This window comes from Phoxinus phoxinus, assembly GCF_949152265.1.
Source record: "Phoxinus phoxinus genome assembly, chromosome: 10".
Lineage (NCBI taxonomy): Eukaryota > Metazoa > Chordata > Actinopteri > Cypriniformes > Leuciscidae > Phoxinus > Phoxinus phoxinus.
This window is the reverse complement of record NC_136885.1, coordinates 31,149,120-31,165,089: the sequence shown is the minus strand read 5'-3', so window position 1 is coordinate 31,165,089 and position 15,970 is coordinate 31,149,120. Positions and strand designations below refer to the sequence as shown.

At 37.9% G+C, this 15,970-nt stretch overlaps 2 protein-coding genes across 3 annotated transcripts; one reads left to right on the top strand and one right to left on the bottom strand.

The window, feature by feature from the left end:
• The first annotated feature begins 155 nt into the window (after window positions 1-155).
• On the top strand, window positions 156-9,620 carry LOC307005870 (B-cell receptor CD22). Its single transcript, XM_079626373.1, has 12 exons — window positions 156-229; window positions 302-360; window positions 594-950; window positions 1,939-2,196; window positions 3,725-3,994; window positions 5,792-6,061; window positions 6,239-6,508; window positions 7,498-7,579; window positions 7,665-7,713; window positions 7,814-7,912; window positions 8,565-8,689; window positions 8,785-9,620. Exons 2-12 carry the CDS (start codon window positions 309-311, stop codon window positions 8,900-8,902), a joined length of 1,950 nt encoding a protein of 649 aa, XP_079482499.1. The 5' UTR covers window positions 156-229; window positions 302-308; the 3' UTR covers window positions 8,903-9,620.
• Window positions 9,621-12,372: 2,752 nt separating this feature from the next.
• LOC307006087 (sialoadhesin) lies at window positions 12,373-15,707 on the bottom strand. Of its 2 annotated transcripts, XR_013799400.1 has the most exons (5): window positions 15,636-15,707; window positions 15,089-15,484; window positions 13,581-13,680; window positions 12,946-13,493; window positions 12,373-12,515 (listed from the first exon to the last, which is right to left on the bottom strand). XR_013799400.1 is itself a non-coding variant. In XM_079626724.1 (4 exons), the coding sequence occupies exons 1-4, from the start codon at window positions 15,688-15,690 to the stop codon at window positions 13,469-13,471; spliced, it is 576 nt and encodes a 191-aa protein (XP_079482850.1). In that variant the 5' UTR covers window positions 15,691-15,707; the 3' UTR covers window positions 12,373-13,468. The 2 variants fall into 2 exon arrangements, 1 of the variants encoding a protein (XP_079482850.1); XM_079626724.1 differs by having other exon boundaries at window positions 12,373-13,493.
• Window positions 15,708-15,970: the final 263 nt, after the last annotated feature.

The window sequence follows — 15,970 nt, the reverse complement described above, 5'->3', positions numbered from 1 at the left end:
GAGAGAGAGAGAGAGAGAGAGAGAGAGGAGAGAGAGAGAGAGAGAGAGAGAGAGAGAGAGAGAGAGACAGACAGGGGATGGCCAGCCTATCACATCCTTCAACTTCTGCTTTCTCCGGCTCAGCGTCCTCCGCCGTATCTCTGGTGCCACTCACATCTCCCTCTTCAACAAATGTGCATTCATGCATCCACAGACGGCTGGGAGCGTTTGCTGAGAACATCAGAACCAGGTGCTGTTACTTCAGAAACCGGTACTTTCTCGATCATTTTTGAAGTCACTTATTGTCTTTCTTCACACACAGGGCTGAGATGTGGGTACGTGTAATTCTGACCTTCATTTACTCTACACTTCTTCTGTCAGGTAATTTTGGACAGGTATCTTGTGTTTTAATAAAGACACATGGATGTGATTGCTTAATGCGGATGCTCTGTGTCTTATCTGTGCTCTTATGTTACCTGTGTGCCCTTGCTGTTGCTGCACAGGTTATTTATATTGTATTGATCCATGTTTTTTCCTGTTTTTATCCCTGGCATCAACAGCACACCTTACTGAGGTCAATGCCGGCCTCTGATTACTCTTCTGTTGCTTTATAGGAGTCAGGGCCAGTCAATGGCTGGTGTATTTCTCCAGGACGGACATCTGCGTTTGGGCTGGGACCACGGTTACCCTGCCGTGCCGATACGATTACCCCTCGCCCTACAGCTTCACGCGGTTCATGTGGTTCCACATCTCTGTGGAGGGCCGGCGGGAAATCGCCTACCATACTGACGGGAATCTGTTGAGCCCCTCGTACAAGGACAGGGTCAAATACTTGGGGGGCCACAAAAGATGCAGTTTGCAGATCGCAAACGTGAAGCTGAGCGATGCAGGAATGTACCATTTCAGATTCGAGACCGACAACCAGCAGGAGAGATGGACGTCTCCTGATGCAATCACACTCTCCGTCACAGGTAAGGCCACATTTTAAAGATTGAAAGTGGTTTTTTTTGTGTATATTCAAATATTTACCCAGTTTAATATGTAATTACAACTATTCAGTACTGATCAAAAGATCGGGGTCAGTAAGATTTACAATACTTTTATTCAGCATATATGCATTAAAATGATCAAAAGTGACATTAAAGACATTTATAATGTTATAAAATATTTCTATTTCAAAACAATCTTGTTCTTTCGAAGTTTCTGAAAATATGTATCATTGTTTCCACAAATATATTAAGTAACACCCACTGTTTTCAATATTGATAATAATAAGAAATATTTCTTGAGCAGCAAATCATCATATTAGAATGATTTCTGAAGGATCATGTGACACTGAAGACTGGAGTAATTACTCTGAAAATTCAGCTTTACCATCATAGAAATAAATGATATTTTAAAATATTTTACAATAGAAAATAGTAATTTAATGAATAATATGAATAATATTAATAGAATAATAATAATAATTTAATCTAATATTATTTCACAATATTACTGTTTGTGTTTTCACTGTATTTTTGTCAAATAAATGCATGCAGCCTCGATGAACAAGAGAGACCTCTTTAAGAAACATATTACTGACCTCAAAAATGTGAACGATAGTATAAGTCAATAGAATTTTTGGAGTGGAACTACCTGTTTATTCAACCAATCAGCGGGCAGGGTGGAAGGTGTGGTAAGAGTGTTTGGGAATAATTTTGTATAGGCAAATATATACACAAGCACATAGAAACGCCCAAGCAACCACATAGCAATGGCCTGGCAACACCCTGCAATAATTGCACTCAAATTTGATGAAAAAAAAAAAAAAATATTCATTTGAGAAAATAAAAACTTTTTTAAAAAACTTTTATTGTGTATTTATTTTTGTGGAGAAAACCCATCTAGCTGCTCCTAAAATAGTTAAGTATATACTAGTATGGACTAAAATGCAGTGAAATGTTGTCCTGGTTCCAGAGCTTCAGGTTCACATACATCCACCGAGAATTGCCAACATGTTTGCTGCTGGTGAGACGGTCTTCCTGAGCTGTGTGGCACGAGGCTGTGCCGCATCTGGCAGGAACTTTGCTCTGTATCAGAATGGGATCAACTTGGGACAGTCCAGCAAGCTGTCAGCCATCTATAACTTTGACAGCCAGCACGCAGGTACCTACACCTGCCGCCCAATACCCCCTCAAAACGTTCAGTCACCCGGAGTCACCCTGGCTCTTGGATGTGAGTATAAAATATTTATTGTGCTTATGGACTAAAGTTCTGTGTGTGTGTTTATATAAATATATATTTATATATGTGTGTGTGTGCGCGCGTGTGTGTGTGTGGTTTTGGTGATTAGTATTAATATTAAATTAATACTTTTATTCAGCAAGGGTGCATTAAACTGACCCAAAGTGACAGCAAAGACTTTTACTGTATAAGTTTATAACAAATTAGATTTCAGATAAATGCTGTTCTTTTGAACTTCCCATTTATCAAAGAATCCTGAGCAAAGTATTCTGGTTTCCACAAAATATTACTCAGCACAATTGTTTTCAACATTGATGATAATAATGAGAAGTGTTTCTAGAAGGATCATGTGACACTGAAGACTGGAGTAATGATGCTGACAATTCAGCTTTACCATCACAGGAATAAATTACACGTTTAAAATAAGTTAAAATAGAAAACAGTTATTTTAAATTGTATTTCATTCACAAAATTACTTTTTTACTGTGTGCAAATAAATGCAACATTGGTAAGCAGAAGAGAACAGAAATAAACAATAAACAAAACATTAGTGGGTATTACAAATATGCTTCGTGTGGAAACATCTAAATTGTATACATGTATTATTTAATATTAAGTAGAAATAGTTCCTCAAGGAAACTGCTTTTTATATTTTAAATGGGTCAATGACATAAGCATAGTTTTGTGTCCAACTGCATTATTTCCTTTTAAATAATTTGATAAATTCATGACATTATCACTTTATTCTATAGAACCTATTTAGTTTTAACTAATTTTTAATACATTTAAATAATATATATTATTTAATCTTTTGTTATCTTAAACCCCCCAAATGTCAAGTGGAGCAACTATCCGAACAAAATGAATAGACTAAAAAAACGATTTAAAACGGTGTATTAATAATAAAAAATGAAAAAAACTAAATATTATGGCATTATTTTAGGTTTGAATCCTTTCATATAAACAAATTTTATAAATATCAGAAGTTTTAAAGCTGTTGAGATAATTGAAAAACATTTGTCCAGCAATTTGTATATTTTCAAATGTCACAGTGGCACAACCTCAAACATGACTCTTTTATTGTGAATTGACAAGGTAATAACAGTAAATATGATAATGCATCAGTATCTGCCTGATCCTTGTGGCAGAGTGAAAAGGTTTGTAGATCTCTCTCAAATACTGGTAAAAACTGCCCATTTCAAGTATGGATAGGTTGGTACACTTGATCCATGTCAGGTGGTATACTTACAGTGCAACTATTTGGTTGTACTGCCTGACATAAAAACAGTCAAAGAAGAATTAAAACACGTTGAAATGTTATTTAACAACTGAAACTTGTTTAAAAACATTGTTCATGACAGTCTTGAAAAGATTTTTAAAAATACATTTTATGAAGCTTTATTTGTCAATGTCCCAAATACTAGTGCACACAGTGATAAAAGCAGGTTTCTGAGTGTGTGCAGTTGAGTTCAACTCTCCCTTTATCACTTGCGTTTAATCTCTTTTTTTTCTGTCTTAGATGCTCCTCGCTACACCATGGTGCAGATCACCCCTCGAGAAGCAGTCCGAGAGGGCGATTCGGTGACTTTGACCTGCAGTAGTGATGGAGCTCCGCCAGCAGAAAGTTTTGCCTGGTTTAAGGAAGGAGAGAGTGGCAGCATGCCAGACAGCTTTAAACCGGAGCTGAGACTGTGGAGTTTGGACTACAGGGACCACGGAGAGTACTTCTGTGTGGCCCGCAACCCACTCGGCACAGACCGGTCCACACCGCTTTTACTCAATGTTACCTGTAGGTTGCCTCTTTATCTATCTTTAATCTATTTATGCATTACTGGTTTGTTTGCATGGATTTCTACTGTGCATATTGAAGCTTTCTAACTGCAGGATGTGCAGTTTATCAGTGAATAGGTCAAAGTGACCGCCTTTGTTTTTTTTGTTTTGGAAATGTCACCAGACATTTCAACTTTTCACTTTCCCTAATTAGACGCATGTTTCCAATGTTGCTGAGCTTATGTCTTTGTGAGTTTTTTTTCAGTTGCTGGTTCTTGTGTAATAACTTTCATTTTGGCAGGACATTATGTCACATTGTCACACATTGTCTGCCAACCTCCAATAGATCAAAGTTCGAATCAAGTGTACATATTTAGGTCAAATATGCCGGGAAGCCACATGATGCTCAGTCGTCAAAGGAGTATTTACTTCCTGTTTTCACTTGCTAAGTCAAACATCACCACTAACATTGGTTATACTTAGGGTTAGTATTCAACTTTTGTATGTGACTTCTCCCACGTTGTTTATGCCATAAGCATGATTGGTACCTCAAATAGTGCAGTTTATGAAGGACAAGTGGGCTACTGCGTTTAAATTTTTTTAATTATCACCTGCCCAATGATAAAACATTTTCCACCATCAGGCCAAGCTCAAGTGGAATTGTTCCGTACCCTTCTTAGAATGGTTCGGCCCGATGGTAGAAAAGCAGCTAAAGAAATATATCGAAAAAAGAAACCAAGCCATTTCTAGGGAGGATACTTTTGGTGTGATCCAGTTAGCAAACACGCTGCAAAATCGAATTAGTTAGACTTACTTTTTTTTTTAAAGCATGCAAACCGATTGCCTTAAAAAAACGAAGTAAAGTGAAATAGGAATAGTACGTTGCACTGACAAATGCTTGGTTAGTATAGTTCACTTACACAAGAGTTCTAGTACCTAAAAATAATAAATAAAATGTGATTGTTACGTTACCATTGTTGCGTTTTGCATGCTGAATGTTGAATTCTGTGTGTGACTGTCAATGGTCAATTGCAAGATAATGTCACAAATATAGAGGGATTGTATCAACCCAGTTAAAAGTTTCACAAGGTGTTCATCATTATTTGACATGAAAAATAGACTAGTTAATAATTTTTTAGAAACTAGGTCATCCTTTGAAAAAAAGCAACTTATTTATTACTTGTTGCATCACAAGAAGAGAATTACGATAATATAAATGAAGTGCTCATCCAAAGTGAACACTAATCACCATAATGGTGAGTTCAGACAAAAACATTTTTAGGAAAAACAACATCAATGTTCTCTTAAAATGTTTCAGTGACAATTCAACATTCAAGATGAATTTGGGAAATGAGTGAATGCAACTAGGGAAAGATAACTGCAGAAGTGGAGGAAATTAGTGAAAAGTCTATTAAGAATTGCAAAAAAAGAATGATTATTTTTTGCTTCAATATGGCACTCAAACCAATCAATTAATATTAACTTGGGTTATCTGTGTGAATAGTACAGATTATTCGATTTTTACAATTAAGTTAAGACATTAAGTAAAGTTAACTAAAAAGTGTTAGAACAACTGTTAACAACTGACCACATATCAACCAAAACAACCCTAGCAATTGAACAATGTATCACGGTTTCTGAAGGATCATGTGAATAAAAAACAAATATTAAAATAGAAAACTGTTATTTTAAATTGTACAGTTTTTATTGTATTTTGATCAAATAAATTCAGAAACATCGCCCTTTACCGGTAGTGTATCTGAAATCAACAACAGTGCTTTTGTGTATTGCAAAATATACTAATGCGTGTTTCCAGACTCCCCAAAGAACACAAGAATCCTCATCAGCCCTAAAGGAGACATCATGGAAGGGTTTGCTGTCAATCTGACCTGCAGCAGCAACGCCAACCCTCCTGTGGAGCAATACTCCTGGTACAAAGTGAACGGCGGGCAGCCCTGGACCAGAGGCGCCGCGCAAAATCTCACCTTCCTTAGTGTGCGTTCCCATCATGCCGGACAATACTACTGCTCTGCATGGAACGTGTTTGGCATGGAGACATCAGCCACTATTTCTCTCTCAGTGTTTTGTAAGTGTATATATTATAAACTCTATACTGTGTATATGCCTGTGTGAACTACTTATTTTGCCTCCTCTCTCTCTCTCTCTCTCTCTCTCTCTCTCTCTCTCTCTCTCTCTCTCTCTCTCTCTCTCTCTCTCTCTCTCTCTCTCTCTCTCTCTCTCTCTCTCTCTCTCTCTGTATCAGATGCCCCCAAAAACACCTCTGTGTTGGCTCAGCCTTCCCCTGTGATCGAAGCGGGCAGCTCTTTGACGCTGACCTGCAGCAGTCAGGCCAATCCGGCGGTGGAGAACTACACCTGGCACCGGATCAATACGGCTGACGCCTGGGAAACTCGATCGGGTCCCAGCTACACCATTGCTGAGGTCAGCCCTCGAGCCAGCGGCCAGTACTACTGCGAGGCCCGCAACCGCATCGGGACTCACAGCTCGCCTGTTCTGACGGTGAAAGTTCGAGGTCAGTACCTTACACAATTACTGTGTTCAACAATCTGTTTATTGTTTGTTTGAGGATCAAACATCTACTTATGATTATTAGTATTAATGAATGTAATGTTTTAATGTAATGCTTCTTGAACATTGATGTTTTTATCATATTGCTGTTACTGATGATTTATTTTTTGAATAGAAATTGATACTTTTTTTCTTCCACATGGACACATTGAATTGATCAAAAGATATCGTAAAGACATGTATTATGTTATGTTTCAAATGCTGATCTTTTAAACTTTCTATTCATCAAAGAATCCTGCAAAAAATTTATCACGGTTTCCACAAAAATATTACAGTAAGCAGCACAACTGTTTTCAATATTTGAAATATTTCATATTTTAAATAATATAACGTAATAATTCTTGAGCAGCAAATCAGCATATTAGAATGATTCCTGAAGGATCATGTGACTGTCTAGTCTGGAGTAAAGATACTCAAAATTCAGCTTTTTACAAAATCACAAAGATATCATTTTAAATGATATCATTTCTATTGTAATTGCAATAATATTTTGCAATATTACAGTTTTTACTGTAGTTTTGATCAAATAACTTTTTTCAAAAGCACAAACAAACTTTTAGACAGTAGTGGTGTGTGTGCGTGCGTGTGTGTGTGTGTGTGTGTGTCTGTGTGTGTTTATTTCGTTGTAAAAATACTCCAAAACAATGAAACAACGATTTTATACTAGACCAATGCTTTTATACATATAAACTTAAAAAAAATATGATTAGCATAAGGTAAACCCAGTTTGCATGAGCAAATTAAAAGATACTGTAACTAGTGTCAAAGAGTTAAATCCTTTTGGCCAACTAAAATGCATGTATGTACAACTAGTTTTGCTATGAGAGAGGAACCTCTGGGCATACATATAGTTACCCCTGTTAGATGTTATGTAGTTGTTAATCAGGTGATGGATGATGTGCATGATTGAGTTGATGTGGTTTATTTGTCCAGGCCGACTGAAAGTGATCGCATTGGCGTCTGCAGTGGGCGTGTCTATCGGACTGATCTCATTGACCGTGGTCGTCATGATCAGGTGATTGTATGTTTATGTGCTAAAATGGTGAATATCTGATCTTCTCATTTCATCTTACACACATCAGTTCACGTTTCTTTTGCAGTAAAAACATGCATCGTGTCGACACTGAAAATCTTGAGGAAGAAAAACAGGTAATTACGTTTTTTAATATATTTAATTCTGTCATTATATGATTTTAATCTAAACAAAATGATTGTATTAATCAAATGGGTTTGTGCTTTTAAAAAACAGTGTTCACCAGTAGTTGATTTACCAATGGATGAAACTCTGTTCAGTGAATCAACTTCAGAGACGTTTCTCTTCAAGAGCACAAAAATGTCAGATATTCCGGTAAGTTTTGGCCCACTTATGAAAAAAAAAAACATACGTTTTGGGAATTATGGTATAAAAAAAAGCCATAATAATGACATACTAAGTCAACGTATCATATGAATTACATAAGCCACAATTATGACATATGCAAAGTCATGAATTATGAGACAAAAAAATTAAATTGTGACATAAATAGTCAATTAAAACATATTAAATCATAATTATGAGACAAAAAGTTGAAACTACGACATAAAGTCATAACAATGACACACTAAGTCATAATTATGACATACTAAGTCATAATTATGAGATAAAAACAAATTAGGACATACGAAGTCAAATTATGACTTGACATTTAAGTCATAATTTTGATTAAAATTCTAATTATGAAATTAAAAAGTCTAAATTATGAGATAATGGAAATTATGACTTACCTAGTATGTCATTATTATGACTTAGTATGTTATAATTTGAGTTTTTATGTCATAGTTCCAATATTTGAAACTCATAATTTGAAATTCCACCATAAATAGTATACCACCACAGGCACCATACATGTAGAGTAATTTGTGATGCACTAATTGTAGTCTTGATATGAAGAATGTATATTAGCCTATATGAATAATATATGAATGTGACACATGAGTGTTTTATTTTGTGCCTGTTTCAGGAGGAGCCAGAGGAGATGTATGAAAGCAGTTACCCATCCATCGTACCCCTGAAAGAAGCTGCTCGGAGCACTGAGGAACAGAGACAAATCAACTTCATTACGGTGCATTACTCTCGCATGCCCAGGTTAAACACAATTACACCATCCATGTGTGCTGGTTTGCGGCAGTCCTCTGTCATATTAAGACAAGAGATGTTGTGTATGTCATCTTTATTTACAGTCTGGACCAGGTGAAGGTCACAAACATACCTCTAGATGGAGGGAAGAAGCTCAAAGATGGTCCTAAAGTTGTTTTCACCAAGCAACCGAGAGAGGGGATGGAAGAGTCTGGAATCTAAAGCGGTGAACTGATGAAACATCACAAGAAGTGATAGAAGAAATTGTGAAACCACACAGGGATTTTTTTCTAAACTACATGTACTTATATAGAGTATGTGTGGACCACTTGATGTAGCCTATAAGTCAAAGACTTAAAAAAAGGCCAAACAGGTAGATGAAATCTCCACTGGATATTATGTTCAACTGTGTCCAGCTGTAATTTGTTCTAATAAAAATCCAGTTGCTCAAAATAGATATACTATATACTACTGTTCAAAAGTTTGGGGGTCAGGATTTTTTTTTAATGTTTTTGAGTCTTTTGTGCTCAACTTCTTTTTAGATTTTCTATTTTAAAATTTTCCCATTTATTCCTGGGATGCAAAGCTGAATTTTCAGCATCATTACTGTACTTACTTAGTCTTCAGTGTCACATGATCCTTCAGAAATCATTCTAATTGGCTGATTTTCTGCGCAAGAAACCTTTCTTATTATTATCAATGTTGAAAACAGTTGTGCTGCTTAATATTTTTGTGGAAGCCTTGATTTTTTTTTGGCAGAAATCTTTAAATCGAAAGTTCAGAAGAACAGCATTTAGTTGAAACAGCAATATTTTACGACATTATAAATGTATTTACTGTCACTTTTGATAAATTTAATACATCCTTGCTGAATGAAAATATGAATTTCCTTCCAGATCTTACTTCCCCGATACTTTTGAACAGTAGGGCAAATATGCTGTGCGACCTTCTTGTCCCATAGATTTGATTAAACTGATCACGTTTGACATGGTGTAATGGTTGTTCCTGACAGGAAGCTCCAAATAAAAAATAATTTCTTACAATGCTAACGTAAAGTCTGTTTTCTTATACTGTACATTCTGGCAACAATACTGTCATGTTTTAAGTCTGTTTGTCACATTTTGAGTTTATGTGTTCCTGTTCTTTGAGGCCCCGTTTACATGTGCATGGCTAGACATTTCCCGTCGTTTTGTGCCCTTCATTTACACGCAAACGGAGAATTCGCCTCTGAAAACGATTCTTTCTGAAAAACTCAGGCCAGAGTGGAGATTTTGGAAAACTTTGTTTGCATGTAAACTGAGAAAAACTGAGTTTTAGGCAGCCGACGTCACAGTATGTGACTATTTTCGGGATTCTGATTGGCTAACGTGGGCTTGAGCTTCTCGTTACACTGCCACCTACAGGGTTGGCATGCTCTTGACGGCATATACACGGGTCCGTGTAAAAACGAACACTTTTCTGAAAACTGACAGGTGTGCACAATGTTATTTTTGAAAACGGAGAGGGGTGAAATGTCCATTTATGAAAATAGCCGTCCACGAGTAAACGTAGCCTGAATGTCTGTGTTTCTTAGTTAGATTTCTAGTTTGCTAATTCGTTCTGTCCTTTGCCTGTCAATCTCCTTGGTAACTGATTTGAGTTAGTTCTGTTCAGGTGTGTTTAGTTAATTAGCCCCTCTTGTTTGATGTCTATTTAAATCCTGTGTCTTTCAGTTCATTGTCAGTTCTACGTAATTTTATGTTGGTTGTTCTGTTCCTGATTCCTGAGAATCTGTTTTGTGAAGTTTTGAGTTTATTTTTAAATAAAGACTGCTGCACTTAGATCCTGTTTCCTCTCTGCTGCAACCGACGCTGACAGAAGAACTGACCTTTAAAATAGATCTAGAAGCAGGAAGAATTCTCTCCTTCTCGCAGGGGAACCAGTCTCTCTCGACACATACAGGCGTTCCTGGATTTACACCATCTCATCCATTATGATGACGGAGATGGACCCTGAGGGACATTTAAGGAGTATGTGGACTGGATACTCCTCTACAATGGTTCCCCTTCTACTATCGGCGAAAGCGAGGAGGAAACCAGCGTGCCAGCCACAGCCATCGTTCCTGTTAGAGAAATTCCTGAGTCTGTTCCTGTTAGGTAAATTCCTGAGTCTGTTCCTGTGAGAGAAACCAGAGTCCAGTGATGGCTCAAGCCCCTGACCAGGGTCCAGTGACGTCTCCAGCCTCCAGCTCTGAGCACTCCTCCCAATCAAGGCCACGGAGGCCAATCCCTTTGTCCTTTGCCTGTTCCCAAACCCAGGAAGAAGGAGGAACGCACTATCAAAGAGCCCTCGCCGCTGTGGGGAATCTGCGGTGCCATCGAGCATGGTTGGCAGTTTCTGTCACCATGGACGCTCGAGGCGGTGCGCTGGAGTGAGTTGCCGGGGGGGGTGGTCGAGCTTGCTGCCGGCTGCCTGGCTGCTGGAGGGGTGGCTGGCGTCCGTGAGGGAGCGGAGGATTCGCCGCCGTTTGCCCGAGGCCAGAGCCTGCTGTCGTCCACCTTAATGGGTAGGAGCAGGGAACGGGGGACTCCTGCCGACTGCCCGAACACGAAGGAGCCGTCGCCGTCCACCAGGCGGCAGAGGAGTGTCGAGCCGCGGAGAAGATCGCCCAGCTGATGAAGGACTAGATGACAGCGCGTTGTGGGAACTGGACCACAAGTTTTTTCTTTCTCTCTCCCCTCTCTCGTCTCTGTTGCTCCTCATTCTTCCGTCTCCTTTTCTCTCGCCTCGTCTGTCCATACCCCCAGGTACCGCAGCCGCCGTGTCCGGTCCCCCCGGAGGGAGTCGAGCGGGAGTACCCCCGGCCTGCGAGGGGCGATTGGGGTATGTGGTGAGCAGGACGAGGTCGAGGGACGTGAGAGAACGGCGCGAGACCGGTGGCACGATTAATGAACGACACCGGTCTCGTATCTCTCACAGAGGAGCGGAAGCATAAAGGAGGAGCGACGACTGAAGATCAAGAGAGGAACAGGCCTGATCTTATGTTGTGCTTTGTTTCTGTTTTGTGTGGCCAGCAGTCATCCGTGAAAGGGCTGCTGGCTTATACTTTCATTTTTGTAGTGGTTTATCTATTTATTAAAATATTTGAACGTTCGCCGGTTCCCGCCTCCTTCTTCCCATAACAACGAACTATGTTACATTTAGTTAATAGCCCTCTCGTTTGCTGTCTATTTAAACCCTGTGTGTCTTTCAGTTCATTGTCGGTTCTACGTCGTTTTATGTTGGTTGTTGTGTTTCTGAGATTCTGTTTTGTGAAGTTTACAGTTTTTCAAAACAAAGACTGCGGCTTTTAGATCCTGTTTCATCTCTGGTGCAACCAACTGACAAATACAGTATTCCAATCCCAAAATGTTTTATTAAAATACTGAGTATTAGATCTACGTATTCAAGATAAATAAACAAACTCTCCTTACAGTTTTACCATGCAAAAAAAGAAAGAAAAGCGAGTTAGTTTCCTGAATATTTCAATGTTTCATTAAAATAATGAATACAGTGTACTCCAAAATTCTGAAGTTTACGATCACCTGGGAAATTGGGTTTTATTATTTATTTCTACCTGGAAATACATCAACCATAACCCTTGAGTTGAAAAGGGCTGTGTGAATATTTGTCACTTATTTGCAGGTAAGTAAAAAACAACAACAGATTGAAAGTAATTGTGAACTATTCCTTTAATGAATGCTATTATATGATAAACAGTGCCAAGTGATTTAATTAAATGATATGCCAGAAAACAGAGCGTGAAGCAGTTTTCTTTGATTTACAATGTGAGAATCCATAATATAATTCCTGCTGACTTCTTAAATTGATTGCTTTCTGCTATTGTTCTTTGTTCTTTTTTATTTCAGGCTCTGTGAAGAAGACGAGTGTTGATCAGTCCCTCTTGTTCAGTGGAGGAAGGTCATCGTGATTTTGCCAAGTAAGACATTGTTGATCCCGGAACAACATTCCTGTCCAAAAACACTGTCCTCCTAAACCCCTACTCATAACTTATCTCTAAATTAGAAGGAAATGATAGGTAAATAAGAATGATATGTCATGTCATTTCGCCATCGTCGCTTGGCAGCGTGGATGAGACAGTAATAATGACCAGAGTCTTCTGTCTCGTATGGCACGAAACAAGTCAACTCCTGATACACCAGTCCATGTTGTGATATTATCCAGCCACCATATTCTCTGTCTTCCATGACTTCTGAAACCTTCCACTAAACCTGTCATGACGCTGCCTTCTATGGTATCGACTGATTGTCTCATTACATGACCAAATAGCGTATCTTGCAGGATTTAATATGATTCAGCAATACGTTGTTCTAGCCAATTAGTATACCTGCTCATTTGTAATCAGTTTTGTCCATGGAATTCGTAACAACTTCTGTCCACACTTTACCGTAGCCCTTAACCCTGGTTGTAACCCTAAACTTGACATTATCTAAACTTGTCCCTCATATCTGATTGGTTGATTGGAATGTTGTTCCAGGATAAACAAAGATGTTGATTTAGGAACATGTTTACTTAGTGAACCACGTTCACCGTGGCGGTCGGTAACATGCAAAATGGATATACATACATTATGATGTTTGATATGCAGAATATAATATAAAAAGATAAATAATAGACTCCATAATAGATGCAGAAAGGCTGTAAAAGAATGTGAAAGTAGCATACAGACAGAAAAAAATGACAGTATCTGTTTTGGTCACAGCACTGGTTATTTTTCTCATCGGTAATAATAAGATGTTGATTGCTTGTTTAAAGTGATCTTGACCTCTCTCTCCTGAAAGACAAAGGCATATTCCATTAGTTTCTAAAAGACCAGGAATGATGGCAAACAAGACACTTCTTGAGTAAGAGCTTTGCTTACCTGGACTTGCATCTGATGAATATCACAATGCCTGCTATTGCGATAATGATGACAAGAACTCCAAACACAATGCCAATTGTAGGTGAAGATGCACTTCTTGCTGTAAGGAATTTAGGACAATGTAAGTGTGTGTGCGCTCATGTGTATATGTGTGTAACAGTAATTTGTCTGACAAAGTAATTTATCTCTGCTAAATAATGCCATATTGACTGGTCACTGTTTAAATTTTTTTTTTGAAATAAAACAATTCGGATGAGTCATGAAAGCTAGACAGATTACTCTGAGGAAGTGTCTCTTGTTAGAGGAAATGTGTTGTCATCTTGTGAACAACTGACTGTGGCCTAACAACGGTAGTTTTACTTTTACTTTATGAGTGAACAGTGGAAAACAGACCTTTTTTGTTTTTTTTGACTCACACATTTCTTCAAACATAAAGATTCATGTTCATTTTAAACGTGATTTGGAATTTTTAACCAACTGTATTTCACTTTTTTAGTAACACCAAAATACTAAACACATTTGAATTATTTCAGAATACAGAGGAATAACCTTATTAGCTTCACATCACCGTTCCATTTGTTAGCATTAGGTTAACATGAACTAACAAAGCATTTAGTAATCTTAGTTAATGTTAGTATCAACACGTACTGATAAAACATTAAAATCAAAAGTTTTATGGACTTGAGCTAACATGAATTATTAATAAACAGGTGGATGTATTTGTTAACAAACATGAATAAATACTGTAACAAATATAATGCTCAGTTTTAGTTTAGTTAATGCATTAACTAACGTTAACTAATGGGACCTTATTGTAAAGTTACCATATAAATAATATGAATGCTTGAAAAGTGAATTTTATCCACAGGAGTAAATCACGCACATCTTATTTTCAAACACGGGTGCTGGATCACAAGTATGATCCATGTAGTAGTAAGTAAGGAAGAAGGGCCAAGAGTCTGAGGAAGGGCCATGTGAGGCCCGAAATGTCACTAATAAAAATTAGTCCAATGTGCGGACCTGTTACTTACTACTACATGAAAAGTGAATTTTAAAATTGTGATTTCTGGGCTTAGAATAAAAAAAAATTCTAGTTGTTTTGGTCTAAAATATTAAATTTTATGTTTTATTGGTCACACTTTACTTAAGAGTCCAATTATCATTCTATTATCTACGACTTTTGCCTCAATAAACTCCTAATTACTGCTTATTAATAGTTAGAAAGGTAGGCTAGTTGTTAAGTTTAGGTGTTGTGAAGGATTAAGGGATGGTCATGCAGACTAAGGCATTAATATATGTATTATAAGTACTATAAACAGTCAAAATCCTAAGCAACTAGTTAATAGTGAGAATTGGATCCTAAACTAAAGTGTTACCGTTTTATTTTACCCCCTAAAATGAGTTTTAAATCATTCAGTTCTGACAAACGACTGAAAATTCAATTATCAAAATGTGCAATTTAAGTGCACTTCTCAGTACGAGTTGAAATATTGCATAACTGCTCTTACTTTGTGTCTGATGTGTAACCTGTAGATTCACCCCTCTCTGTCCCGGCAGCTTGGCCTTCAGGTGGTCGGTGATGAACCGGAACATGTACACGCCGCTGTCTGCTGACCTCAGATCAGATATCATCAGAGAACAGTTTTTGCTCCCCGTCTGCCCAAAGTACCTGATGCGGCCCTGATACGAGGGCTCGGGAAATATCCCTGCGCTGTGGTACACGTATCTCGGAGTGATGCAGTGGCTTTGATTCAGACACCACATCTCTGACAGCACTTTGTGCCGTGTTCCCTGGCCTGACTCCTCAGGGAAGTCATAGGTGCACTGCAGAACCACAGAAGACCCAACAGGAGCATAGACTGGATCAATAGGAACACGCACTATCCAGTCGACAGCCAGGACACCTGAAATGGAAGCATATGAGTAATTCTGAGGAATCGTATTAGAAACAGCTGTTGGAAACAAAGTGAAGTCTAAAAAGGTGCCTGCAAAAAGCAACATATAGTCTTAGTCTTAGAGAACTCTTCTGATGTTTCATCGTGCACTAAGTCTCACCTGACAGAATCAAAGATGTCAGAATCCAAATGCCTTTAAGGAGATTCACAATCATTTTTGCTCGCTCAGCTGCATACTGAGCAATAATGTGAAGACATCACCCTTGTCTGGTTTTGAGTTCCTCCTCCTCCTTTGTCGTCATTTACTTCCATTTCCTAATGTATGTTCCCTGTCACATTTTTAGTTTGTTTCTTTTTTCATGTGGTGCATGTTTTATTTTTGTAACATACGTCCCATGTTATGTTATTTTATGAGCAACTACAATCTATTACTAAAACATTTTAACAATTTAAAATTAATATTACTTAATATTTAATGTTTTTATGGCATATATG